The sequence below is a fragment of the Columba livia genome, chromosome 3 (genome assembly GCF_036013475.1).
Source record: "Columba livia isolate bColLiv1 breed racing homer chromosome 3, bColLiv1.pat.W.v2, whole genome shotgun sequence".
Lineage (NCBI taxonomy): Eukaryota > Metazoa > Chordata > Aves > Columbiformes > Columbidae > Columba > Columba livia.
In genome coordinates, this window is record NC_088604.1 from 47220883 (window position 1) to 47232958 (window position 12076).

General features: G+C 41.5%; 1 protein-coding gene across 2 annotated transcripts in view; it reads left to right on the plus strand.

The window, feature by feature from the left end:
- SOBP (sine oculis binding protein homolog) overlaps positions 1-12076 on the plus strand; it is a 117219-nt gene that overhangs the window by 613 nt on the left and 104530 nt on the right. For both annotated transcript variants that reach the window (XM_065056630.1, XM_065056629.1), the window contains exons 2-3: positions 8787-8925; positions 10713-10898. In XM_065056630.1, the coding sequence (XP_064912702.1) occupies positions 8787-8925; positions 10713-10898 (325 nt within the window). The remainder of the gene's footprint in view (positions 1-8786; positions 8926-10712; positions 10899-12076) is intronic.

A 12076-nucleotide genomic window follows, 5' to 3' on the forward strand; every position in this document is an offset into this window, starting at 1 on the left:
TTTTATTTTTTTTTTTTTTTTTGTAGGATGCACTGAATGTGTCTCAACTCCGCCTCCTGGGCTGGAAACAGAGACGAATTCACAGGCTGCAAATCCTGTTCATTCACCAGCTTTGATTTATTTATTTTTTAAACATAACTCTCCCTCTTTGAGCTTTTAAGCTCCTTGGGTGCCAGTGATGAGCCTTTTTTTTTTTCTTTTTCTTTTTTCTTAATATAGATCTCCTCTCAGGTAGCTGGGAAGCCCTAAAGTTAGAAAAGAAAGGGACCTCTTTTAAACACCGCATTTCTCCCCTTTTTCAGTAGCCAGCTGCAACTGTGTAATTAAATTGTCAAAGTGAAATGTTACGGTCTGAGCCGCGCATCATTCTCGCACTTAGGCGCGGAGACCTCTTTTCTCTCCTTCTCCCTTTTGCCGCCTCCCCCGCTCCAGGCGCCGGGCTCCGCAGCCCATCGCGGCGGCAGAGGTGCCGCTGGAAGGAAGGCGGCTGTCCCAGGGCTGCTTTGGATGAAAGTGTATTTGTCGTGCGGAGGGCTGGCCTGCCTGATAGGAAGCGCTGCCAATCCGGCTGGGCTCTGGAGGTAGCGCTTGAGGCAGCCGCTCCAGATGTTAGGGTGGATGCGATCGCACAAAAACGTTATTTTGGGACTTCTTTTATCATTAGGTTGCTGCTCTGGGCTTGACCGGTCCTATTTTCTTGCGCCTGTTTTCCACGTCTGTTCTGTGTTTGTTTTATGTCTCTATTTGCCCAAAGTTGGGAACGCCTTATTGGGAGACTTTAGCAGAACTTGTTGTTGTTTAATGTGCAGATAAAGTGAGGAAAACGGCGTAGTCTGGTTATGAGACAAAGCTGCTGACATTTAATTTGAATATGTCATTTATTAAAAGGCTGATTGTAAGTGGAGGACTGCCTGGAAAATGTCACACGTTCGTGTAGTATGTATGCTATAGGCAAGTATGTAAATATGCATGATACCTAGGGAAAATGGCTTTGCTTTCCGGAGCGTTTATCTCCCCATGTAAAAGTAAATGGGGATGCGCAATCCCTTCCCTTCTCCCCTCTTTTGCACACCGCTAATTTCGGTTAGGTGCCCTTTCCTGCTGCCTGCGTAATGAGTGTGTACACAGTTCTGCGTGTACATCAACTGGAAACGTGGGCATGAGCAGTATTAGGGAAATGAACAAAATAACGTTTTGGTGCATCTCTTCAGAAACCAACTGTACTAGTTTCAAGTCCCAAGGAGCGGTATCATTCTTTGTGGGATACGTGACACATCCTATTTTAGGAGAGGGCTCTATGCAGGAACTGGAGAGTGAGAGTCCTTGCTCATTGTAATCCCACATAGTTTTGACGGCTGCAGAGGTCTGTAGTATAGGGCATTGGCCCCTTAAAACATTGCCTAATGTGATCTATATGGATTGCAGCTTTTAAGTTTCATAGGTTCTAGGATTACAAATTAGCTAATTTTAATCAAAACATGTGAAATGTTATCCTGGCTGGATATAAAGGCTGACTGTGCTGGATCCTCTGGGTTTGTTTTGTTTACTTTGGCTGCAGGCACACTCAGCGGTTTGGGAGATAGTTGTTCTTCTACAGTATAACAGATGTTTGTCTGAAAGGGTGAGGAAGAAACAAAAACAACATTGTGCGAAGGAAAAAAATTACACAATTTTAAACTAATGCTTTGGTATTAAGCACTGGCGTTAACCTTCACGTAGAGATTTTCTCTTTTTAAACCATGAGTAGCTGCTTAAGGTTAGAAACCTTAAGGTTTCAGCTGACTTAAAAATTAAAGGCGGGTAAAAATGGCATTTTGAACGCATGCGTGTGATTTCTGGTCGAGAGTGAGATAGCTGATGGCAGAACCTTTCACAAAACACAGGCCACCTTTCAATGTAAGCTCTGCTATATGTGCTATGCTGGGAGACTGCATTTTTACTAGGACAGTTGGCTGCTGTCACCCAAGAAAGGGTAAGAGAGGGGGGAGGAAAACAAAAAGTGGTTTGAATTTTCGACTTGTTGGGAAAGTTAAAATCCTGTGGCGATCGTTTACTCTTTTTTCTTTACCAATGAATTAAGATGTCTACTTGTTCTTCATAAACCCGAGGAATACAATAATGTAACAAATTGGTTACACCGTGCAAAATGTTTGCTGCGGAATGACAGAGGGAGCACAATGTGCCCTTGTGTAGGTTCATATCTGTAATGTTCAAACAGGCTGACTGTTTCCCTTCATCTGAACTGCTTTCATCTGGACCAGTGTAAAATAAGCTCTGGTAAGTAATCACGGCAGAGCAGAAAGAAAGGAATGTATACAGCAATAGACAGCCTAAGCTGTAAAAACTGTAACCTGAGTATCAGCAGCAGATCAGATATCAAGGCTTTAAGGTAGGGGAAATGAAAGAGATGAAGGGGAGGAAAAGACGAGAGAGGGAATGGAAAAGTCAGCTTGGAAAGTGAAGGAGAAGTAGGAGGGCCCCCTCAGGGAAATTTGGCTCAGGGATTAGGGAATTTTATCATGGTGTACAGTGACCTACTCGGGTTTCAGCCCACGTTGGATCAAATTGCCTCCCTTTGCTAGCAGAAAGAAAAAGGACTGGTGTATATGTGATTTCCTCCCCCCCCACTTCGGATAATAAAAAGGCCATTGGTACAAGTGTCTGTTTTAAGTACAGCGAATGAGGGGCACTATGAATGAGCAATAAAATTACCTCATCACAGAGGTTTCCTTCAAGATACGCTTTTTGGTACGGTCAGATATTTATTTGAGAAGGATCACAGCACCTAACTGCTTGGTTTGGTGTCTTCCAACAGTGGTGTCACAGCTCGGTTTTAACATGACTGATGGATATTCAGGTTGCTTGTTCTTTCCTCATGCCAGATATTAAGTTACATTTTTGTTATCGCTAACCTAACGCACATGATGGTTATAACAAATTTTAATTTGATACAATGTTGTGTGCAAAGAGCACATGTCTCTGCACAGTTTTCTGATATTACATTTCAATGAAAAATATGTTCAGGAGGAACTGTTTTGTTTTGCTGTAACCTTCACAGCCTCTCTTTATTTTGTCTAGTTATTTTTTAGTTTTGTCCCTTTTCCTCCTTCAGATGATACTTTCTATTTTTTTCTTCCAGAGGTAGCATTGTTTACCTCATGCTTTGGAAGAAGAACAGATAGCTATTCTGAAATTCCAGTCAGTGCCATTTCTCTCTCGCTGATGAATAGCACAACACCTAATAGATCCAAAGCTATCGCAATCAGGGAACCCAGTACTGTTTTAAGACCTATGTATTTTTTACAAGTTTAATTGATGAAAGTACTCGTCAAGCCATGGTGACGGTGTCCCCATCCATCCCTCCTCAGCTTGTTTCCATTTGCCATCCCGCTGCCAGGCAGCAGTGCCACTCAGGAGGAGCAGCGGGGTGCTCTGTGATGTTGTGACATGAAGTTACATCCAGCACTGGGTGGCACTGGAAGTTCTCCTGAGCAAACCAGGCAAGGTGTTCGCCTGCCTCTGTCAGCTGAAAGGGGAGCAATTAATTTACGCTGTAATTTCACAGGGCTGTTCCCTGTGCCTGAGGATTTTGCCGTCTATAAATATTCTCTATAACTAATTTGTATCTAAAATTGGACTTTGTTCCTGATGCCTACAGTTTAAGACAGCCCCATCTGTTATAATCTAATAGTAAACTTATCAGAAGATCTTTCAGTTCAGTGTTTTAGTATTCCCCGTTTGGCATTTCAAAGTACTGCTGTCAGAAGGAGAAAAGCGGTGAGGCAGGAGGAGCAGCGCTGCGCCTGGAGCGAGCCAGATAGCTCGGAGCGCTCCAAAGATTCCGAGGAAACTCCTCCCTTCTCTCCTGAAAAGCAAAAAATGTCTTTGGGAAAGTGAAAAACCAGACAGACTTTATCAATTGTACTATTTCGGAAGACCGAGGTGGAGTTGTTTGTTTGGGTTTTTTTTGTTCTTTTTATTTATTTTCGGAGCCTGCGTGGAAGGAGTTTTGTGGGGTGGCTGGAAAAGGGAGTTGTGTTGTCTACACAGGGAACGTCACCTGCCTGTGCACTGCAGATATAGTGCTTCCCCAAACAAAACAGGTAACACAGAACCAAACATGTATGTGCAAGGACAAAGGGAATTCAAACATCAAGAAATTTTGCTTTCTGATAGCATAAATGTCTAACCATAAAATTCAATGTAGCAACAGCATAAATAAGCAAAGAAAGTGAGGACTGGTGAAAAAAAAAAATCCAAGTTCGGTGCAGTGAAAGTGAAAAGTGAATTTGTGGGGCTCTGCACTGAGTGGGTTATGCAGGCAAGGAAATGGAATGGAGCCACTGTGCTTCCTCCCAGATCTGAAATAAACATTCAGCAGTAAAACCTAGAAGAAAATGAGTCTGACAGACTCATTCTCCCCTGCGTTTCCTGTCTCTGTGTTTGCCAGGCCGTGTTCGGTGAAGCCAGGCCTTGCCCCCTGTGAATAAGGTTCATAGAGAAGGAAAGGCAAGAGGTCTAAGATGGAAAGAGAAGCATGGCTGAGCTTCAGAATGTATCAATTAGTGAAGATTTGGGAAAATGATGCATTGCAATGTGAAAAACCAAGCTGTAGGTGTAGTGTTACAATGAAATGAATCCTAAAATGGGAATAAATGTGATTATATTTTTACTGCCTAATGTATAAGTCAGTCTCACAAAAGAGAGAAACTGCAATCTGGTGGGTCAACAACCTCTTCTTCATCCTTTCCCGTGACTAGGAAGCAAATGCAAGTCAAAATACTAACAAGCATAATAGTTATCCTGGCTCTTCCATAAGGGAGGATATTTCTGCGTAGTACAAGAGTAGAGAAAACATACAGTTAAAACATGCAAATTGGACATTGCCCTGCAGTGGTGATAAGTGGTTTGGGACTTTGCAGGGGGCAAAAAAAGAGTTGCCGTCTATTAGGAAGGGAGGACTTCAGCAGTGTTGTGTGACTGGGGCCACTGGAAGATTTTGGGACCAGTATTTTTGGCTGGGGTGAGCTGGTTGTGCTCCAGCCCTAGTGCATGCCTGGGCAGTCAGGCAGCTGCCATGGTGCACAGCTGCACCCCTAGCTAGGGGAGCGCAGGAGATTTGGCTGTGGGGGGACATTAACCAATTGCCTTGGCGCACTGGCAGCCAAAGAGGTTATGACGCTTCCCCAGCAGCCTGGGGAGCCTGACTGCAGGCAGGAGAGGCCGAGTGTGGTGGTGTTAGCACAGAGGGACGTGGGGCAGGATTTCTGTGTTTGTCTTTGCAGCTCTGATGCTGGCCCATGCTGTGAGTGGCACCAGGGCTCGGTCTCTCAGTTTCCCCGCAGGGGACTGAGCGTTGCTTCCCCAGGAAGGCGAAGTTAGCTTCGGTGCTGTAATTTTGCAGTGAAATCCACAGACCCATGCAGGAGTCCCTTCCTCTGCAGCTTAGCAGTGTGATTGCTGACTTGGGATTTTACTGATGGTGGGCGAGGTTTCCCTGGTGTGCTGGTCTTTCACGTCATCCCAGTCCCCTGTCAGGGCTGCGGGGCTGAGGTGGCAGCCTCCACCCTGCAGACCCTCCACATCCCTTTGCAAAAAGGCTGAAAGTAGGCTTGGAATAGCTTGGTGCATCTGCTGTCCTGTGTCTGCAAAAGCTTGAAATTGCAGCTCCTTGCATGCCCTCCATCGGGTCATTCACACTTGTCTCCACATCTCTTTCTCCCCGGCCTTTGGCAGGTCCATTGTCTCTCAGCTCAACTGGTTCCTCTCTAGCCTGTTTCATCACTGCTGCTTCTGCTCTCCTGCACCAACCTTGTGTCCCACATTCTTGCTTTTCTCAAGCACCATTGTTACAGTTGTCACCCTTCCTTTCACTAAGCCTTTGAAGCTTGTACATCTTTCAGTGAGGTTCTGCTCTGCATGAACGGGTTGTGTATCAATTGGCTTGTTTCCTTTCCTTGATGTTGTAGAAGGAAACGTTTCTCAGCTTTGAGTGTCAGCTTGTTGAGAATGGGGTCATCCTCTAGGTTTGTGCAGAGTGCTGTTTAATGAATCCCTGTCTGTTAGCCACTGAGAGAATAGTACTAAGAGTGTTCACCATCATTGTAATAGCTAAGATAAATCTTGATGGAGAATGGCTAAATTGGTTTCTTTAATTATCCAAGCATCCTTGTTGAGAAATCAGTGTTAGAAAGATGCTTACTTTCCTTATTGTTAATATGTAACCTCATTCTACTCTCATTGAAGTTAATAGAGAAGACCCCAATGATTTTTATCTTTTTTAGAGTCAAATCTCTATTATGACTAATTTCAAAATCACATGTGTTTTTTTTGTCGTTGTGACTGTTCACTTTTGTGCATCACTCATCATGGATGGTAAAATGAGGCTTGAAAGGTCCTTAAACTTTGTGCCATTACAAACCAAACCATCACTTTGACTAGATTCTGAGGAGACAGATAAATGTATGAATTTTCAGGAAAAAATAAACGCATATACAGCCTTGCTTACATTATTCCTTGATACATAATTAGACATCACTCATTGCCTGAGTTGATAAACAGTGCAAATAAAATACAAAGCATCCACAGGAGGCAAATTTAGAGCTACTCAGTTTGGACTTAATGGGGTTTAAGTAAGGAAGACCTTGTCAATTGGTCTCTACCTTGCTACACTAGTCTCTAGGGCTGTGTCTCCATAGTTGAAATTTAGCCAAGCAAGGGAAGGTGGCAGAGCTTGTGTTTGCGCCTCCGTGAAGCCTTTCAGATCACTCTGGGTAAGCTGCAGTGGTGAGGTTTCATTCCCTGTCTCCACGTAGTTTCGTTGTTGGATTCCCATGGTTGGCGCATTGTGACTTCCAGCACCAAGGGAGAAGTTTTCTAAAAAGCTAAAAACCAAACAAAAATACTTTGGAAAAATTTCCTGTATCTGCTAGTATTTCAAACGCAACACTGTGTCATTCAAATAAGAGTTGAAATATATATTTTAGAAAGGAGTGTAGGTGTTAGCCATATTACACTGCATTTTACTCATAGTTGCAAACTGTAGTAGTGACGTAGTTCACACGTAACAGGCCGTTGTACTTGTAGTGCTGACACTGGAAGTAGAGGTGGAACGGTGCAATGTTTTCCAGCAGTTCAGGGCTGCACAGAGCAGCCATGGAATTGGGTTTTCCAGCAGAAAGTCAAGTGAAAATGAAAGGTGGAGAAAACCAAAAGGAAATTGACGCTCCAGGGGTCTGCCGTGGGTTTTCGTTTTGTTTTTCTTTTCCTGAAATGTGTGTTTGTAGCACAATTGCCCAGATGATACTCCTGGAAGAGTACAAATTGCTTGTGTTTATTGCTTATAGCTGCTTTATGGCGCTGCTTGAGTGACAGGAACACCTATGCAATCTGTTGTGATGAATGAGCCTGGAGCAGTGCAGCGCAGTGGCGTTCTGGGGCAGAGTGCCTGCTGTAGCTTTGGATTCGGAAGCAATTATCGTCTGATTAATTTTATTTATTTCTTTATATGACTGGAGAATTGCTGTGTTCTATCATTAGACTTGCTCCCTCTCAAAAATTAAGCTAGAATTGTTACTAGACAAAGAAACTAGCGACCTGCAAATTTACTAATAACAGGTACCATTTATTTTGAAGCGGTGACATATTCTCGTTATTCCTTTGCTGGTAACCAGAGTCCCATGAGATGGTGCTTATCAGGAGCATTATTTTGGATGCCAAGATCTTACAGGAAAGTTAAGTTTGAAATTTGTTTTAAAAGAGTGGTAATAAAAAATACAGAGACCAAATAGAAAGGCTTTGTGTGGGTTTTTGGTTCATTTTATAGTTGTCATATTACTTTAAACTCATCTTTGCTGTTGCAGTAATTTATTAACTGGTTTCCTTTGGTAGTTTCTTAGATCTGTAAGCTGTAGAGCTCCATGACACTATTTAGTTTTGGAAACCTTTGTTGCTTGGCTGCAGATTTCTTAACTTACTCCATGAAATATCCTGGCCTAGTAACGAGCATTTTCTACAGAAATGTTTTTGCCACATGACCTAGAGGATGTGTTTTTAATACAATTTGAGAGTTATGACAGTCATGTTCCATATTTTGCATTTCCATACAAACAAAATGTAACCACACGGCTGCTTGGAAATTGGTTTGAAAATTAATATGGCAAAACTGAGAAAGGCTTTCTTAAACAAATATAAGAGATGTTTGTATGAAACATTATGGTAAAATGCTTTCCTGGTGAAGAGTTTTTAAGTGGCTTGACTGTGCAAGGGCTTATAACTCTGAGGAAAAATGTCTTCACTGTGATTTTATTTGATTTGGTTCATGGGCACCTCAAGGAACTGTAATTGTGTCAGTGACCTGCTGCAGCTGAAAAGACTGTAGCACAGTAAGATTGATTAACTGCTGGCTGAAAAAAATCCAGGTTTTCTGTTATTCTCTTGCTGCAGTCTTAAATATTTCATGTCAACGCAGACAAGTTTGTGTGACGAATATATGTTAAAATATTTCTGACATTGAATGCCAGAGCAAAAGTAATAAATAACTCTACTTTTCATTTTCTTTAAATTACAGATGTATGAGTCTCTGTCATAATTACATGTGCCAGTCAGAGATTTAAATGCATTACACTTTATGCACTTGACTTATGAAATGAATATTAGTCTTTGAGGAGGTGGGCCAAACCTGACACTTCCTCGTGTAGCACAGATATGGTTCGATTTATGCAGTCCTCCCTTCCTTCCAAATGGTTATTGATTACATAAATAAGTAGGTAATTTTTCTCTTTCAGAACTTTGCAGAAAACACTATGAATGAGCTCCTTGGCTGGTATGGCTATGATAAGGTTGAACTGAAAGATGGAGAAGATATTGAATTCAGGAACTACTCGGCAGATGGGGAAAGCCGCCAGCACATTTCTGTTCTCAAAGGTAATGAGACTTTGTGTTTCTGTGTTCATGCAAAGAAGGATTAATATCTCAACCTGTATGAATTGGTGTGGATTGGGAAGTGTGTTGTCCTGCCTGTGTCGTGGTTGGTTTACATAAAAATATCAGAGATTGCCTTCTAGTGCGAGGAACCCAATAGAATATGAGGAAAATCACTTAACAAAATTACTGTTAGTAAGCACTTACTAGTATATCTTCACAAATAATACCTTTTGTGAGTCAGTTGAAAGTTGTGTGGCTCTGGCACCAGTCAACTGCTCACAACTGGAAAAAAGAGGAAGCACTTGCTTAACAGTCTGGCTTTATGAAAGCCTTTTGCTTTCAAAACTAAGGCTTTCTGGCCTATGGCTTTTTAATCTGCTAAAAGATTTTGAGCCTGAATATTCATTATGCGTGTAGGAACGAGCGTGAACGTTCACAAAAGCCACATCATCCACATTTGTACTATACTGTCTTCCACAAGACAATTCTACAGTATTTATGTTTGGGACATTGCTGGATCTTCGTGATTCAGGACATGAGGGACGGGATCCAGTCTGTTTGTTCAGCCGCTCAGTTGCTGCCGTCTGACTTGTCATCAGAGTGAGGAGTAGGAAATTGCTGCATCTTGACTTATCCAACAAGAGTTCCTTAAAGGTGAGGTAAAGAGAGGAAATTGCAGCAGCTTTTATGCCGCTTTTCACAGCGGTTGTGGCCAGCAGTGTTTGGGTTTTCTTTCTGATGGCCAACATCAGCACTATGTTCAGTGAGTGTTGCAACGATTACTTACACCAGAGAGACCAGTTCTGAAGGAGAGGGGGTTAGAAAAAAGGTTGAAAAGTTACAGGTAAGGTGAAATAACCTGATTGCATTAAAATTGAATGCTTGCAGCTTGTTAGTTCTGTAATGACACTGGTGATCAATATTTATTTTTCATTGAAAATGCAATGTCATTAAGCAGCCTTTGCAGAAACTTGTTCCTGTACAGTAATGCAATTCATTTACTTAAGTTTTAATAAATAGATCTTTTATTGTATGATTTATGGCTCCAGTCAATGCCTGATGAAATTTGTGACATATGGTTTTTATAGGCATATGATACAAATCATATGTTCTGTGTACCAAACAAAGATGTTGAATACCCGTGACAGGTAGAAATTTTTGATGTATGCGGTTTATGGGAGGAGAAAAAGGTGTGTTTCTTTTCCTGAGAGATGAGAGAACTAAGCCCTGCCCCATAGCTAACATGGCATTAGAGAAGTTCCTGCAAATAAGAATCCTGAGGTGATTTGGCATTAAAGAATTAGAATAATAACTGTCATCATTTTGTGCAGACTTTGCTCTGATTTCAATATTTTGTTCCTTTTGTTAAATCCTTTCCATTACTAGTACTCATTATTGATAGATAATTAGGAATTATTTTCGTTTTCAGTTTATGTTCCTTGCATTGGTGAGGTCACTACACCAAGTGTGATCACCATGCAAACAGTAGAAGTAAAGAACAGGAATTGGGTGTCATTGGTGAAATCAGGTGTACTAAGGATATGCATGACAAAATAATCCCAACTTTTGAAAACAAAAAAAAAAGTCTGAGTTTGATTTTTAAAAATGAAGCATTTCTGAGAAATACTGGCAAGTATCTATGTTTCAAAAGGGAAAGTATCTGGGTTTTTTTTGTGCACTCGTCTTGTATTAGGGTAAGTAATGTAATGAAAAGATTTGTGAGAGCATGTAGGTGCATTAAGAAATATATTTGTCATACTGTACAATGTGTTCTTTGTGTTTTACAGAAAATTCTTTGCCAAAACCAAAATTACCTGAGGACAGTGTTATTTCACCATACAATATAAACCCAGGCTACCCAGGGCTTGCCACAGGAAATGGACTTTCAGACTCACCAGCAGGGTCAAAGGATCACGGGAATGTACCTATTATTGTCCCATTAATTCCACCACCTTTCATAAAGCCACCAGCAGGTAAATCCTAACAAACATTTAAAAATGTTTACTGTCATTGACATGTCCTGAGATTGCTAAGTGACAACATCTTAGTGAGAGGGCTGATTTCAAAGTGTTTAAAAACCAGTCGAAGGAACTTTAAAATCGAGTGGGAGAGTGACTTTACTTGTTAGTATTCTTGAAAAACTTCTGCAAATGCCATGACAGCAGACTTGTGCTGCTTGTGATACTCTGCATGCTGGATTATACTCACAGCACTTTAACAACATCTGCTTTTAGAAAAAAAAAGATTTTGTTCTGATGAATAAAACCTTTAAATAAATTAATGGAAGATGATTAAATTAAAGATAGGCTCCATGAAGGAAACAGCGAAAGAGACAAAGCCATCAAATCAATATCATGTCTTTATATCAGGTTAACAAGCTCATCCTGGGAAAACTGTCTCTTGATTCTCACCGAAATCCCTGCCCGTTGTCTCTTGAGGGTTTAATATGATCTTGACTCTACCCAGGAGACTGCACTGAGATGTTTTACATTTTCATTAGATTTTTATCAGGAGTGGTTTTATAACATACCGTTCCTCAGAGTTTGCATGGAAAATTATTTATTCCACACTGCATGCTGCTTACCATTATCTGTGAAAGTAACTTTTATGGCTACACCAGGCTAATTAATTGCTGTCTTATTGTTTACTGCTGTACACATTGTGGTAATTGGTGAGTTTAGATAGGCACAGGCTCAGTCCTACTTCCGTGGACATCTCTGGGTGCCATTCTGGTGCTCTTGGGTGACCGAAGCACAGAGGAGCATGGGGTGACCTGCAAGACCTGCCCAAGAAGGGTAGCTCTCTGCACACAGGGAGGCACCTTGGCCCTAAGAGTCCCCACTGGGCCTGAGGACACTTCTGCAGAAGCAGAACAGCTTGTAGGATCAGGTCCCAGGTGTGAGATGATCACCTCAGTACTTCATCACCTTGACTAAAGGTAACTGTAAGATATTGATCAGTCCAACAAATTGTTTGCCTGTTGACAGTCATGTGAGAGACTACACTTGCCCCTCCCAGATTATTTTTATGCCATTGGGTTTTATCTCTAAAGAAGTATACTAATATGCTATGAATAATTTTCAAATGTTACTCAATATGCTTTCCCTGCCAAATACTTTTCATCTATTTTATACGATATTTGCTAATTACC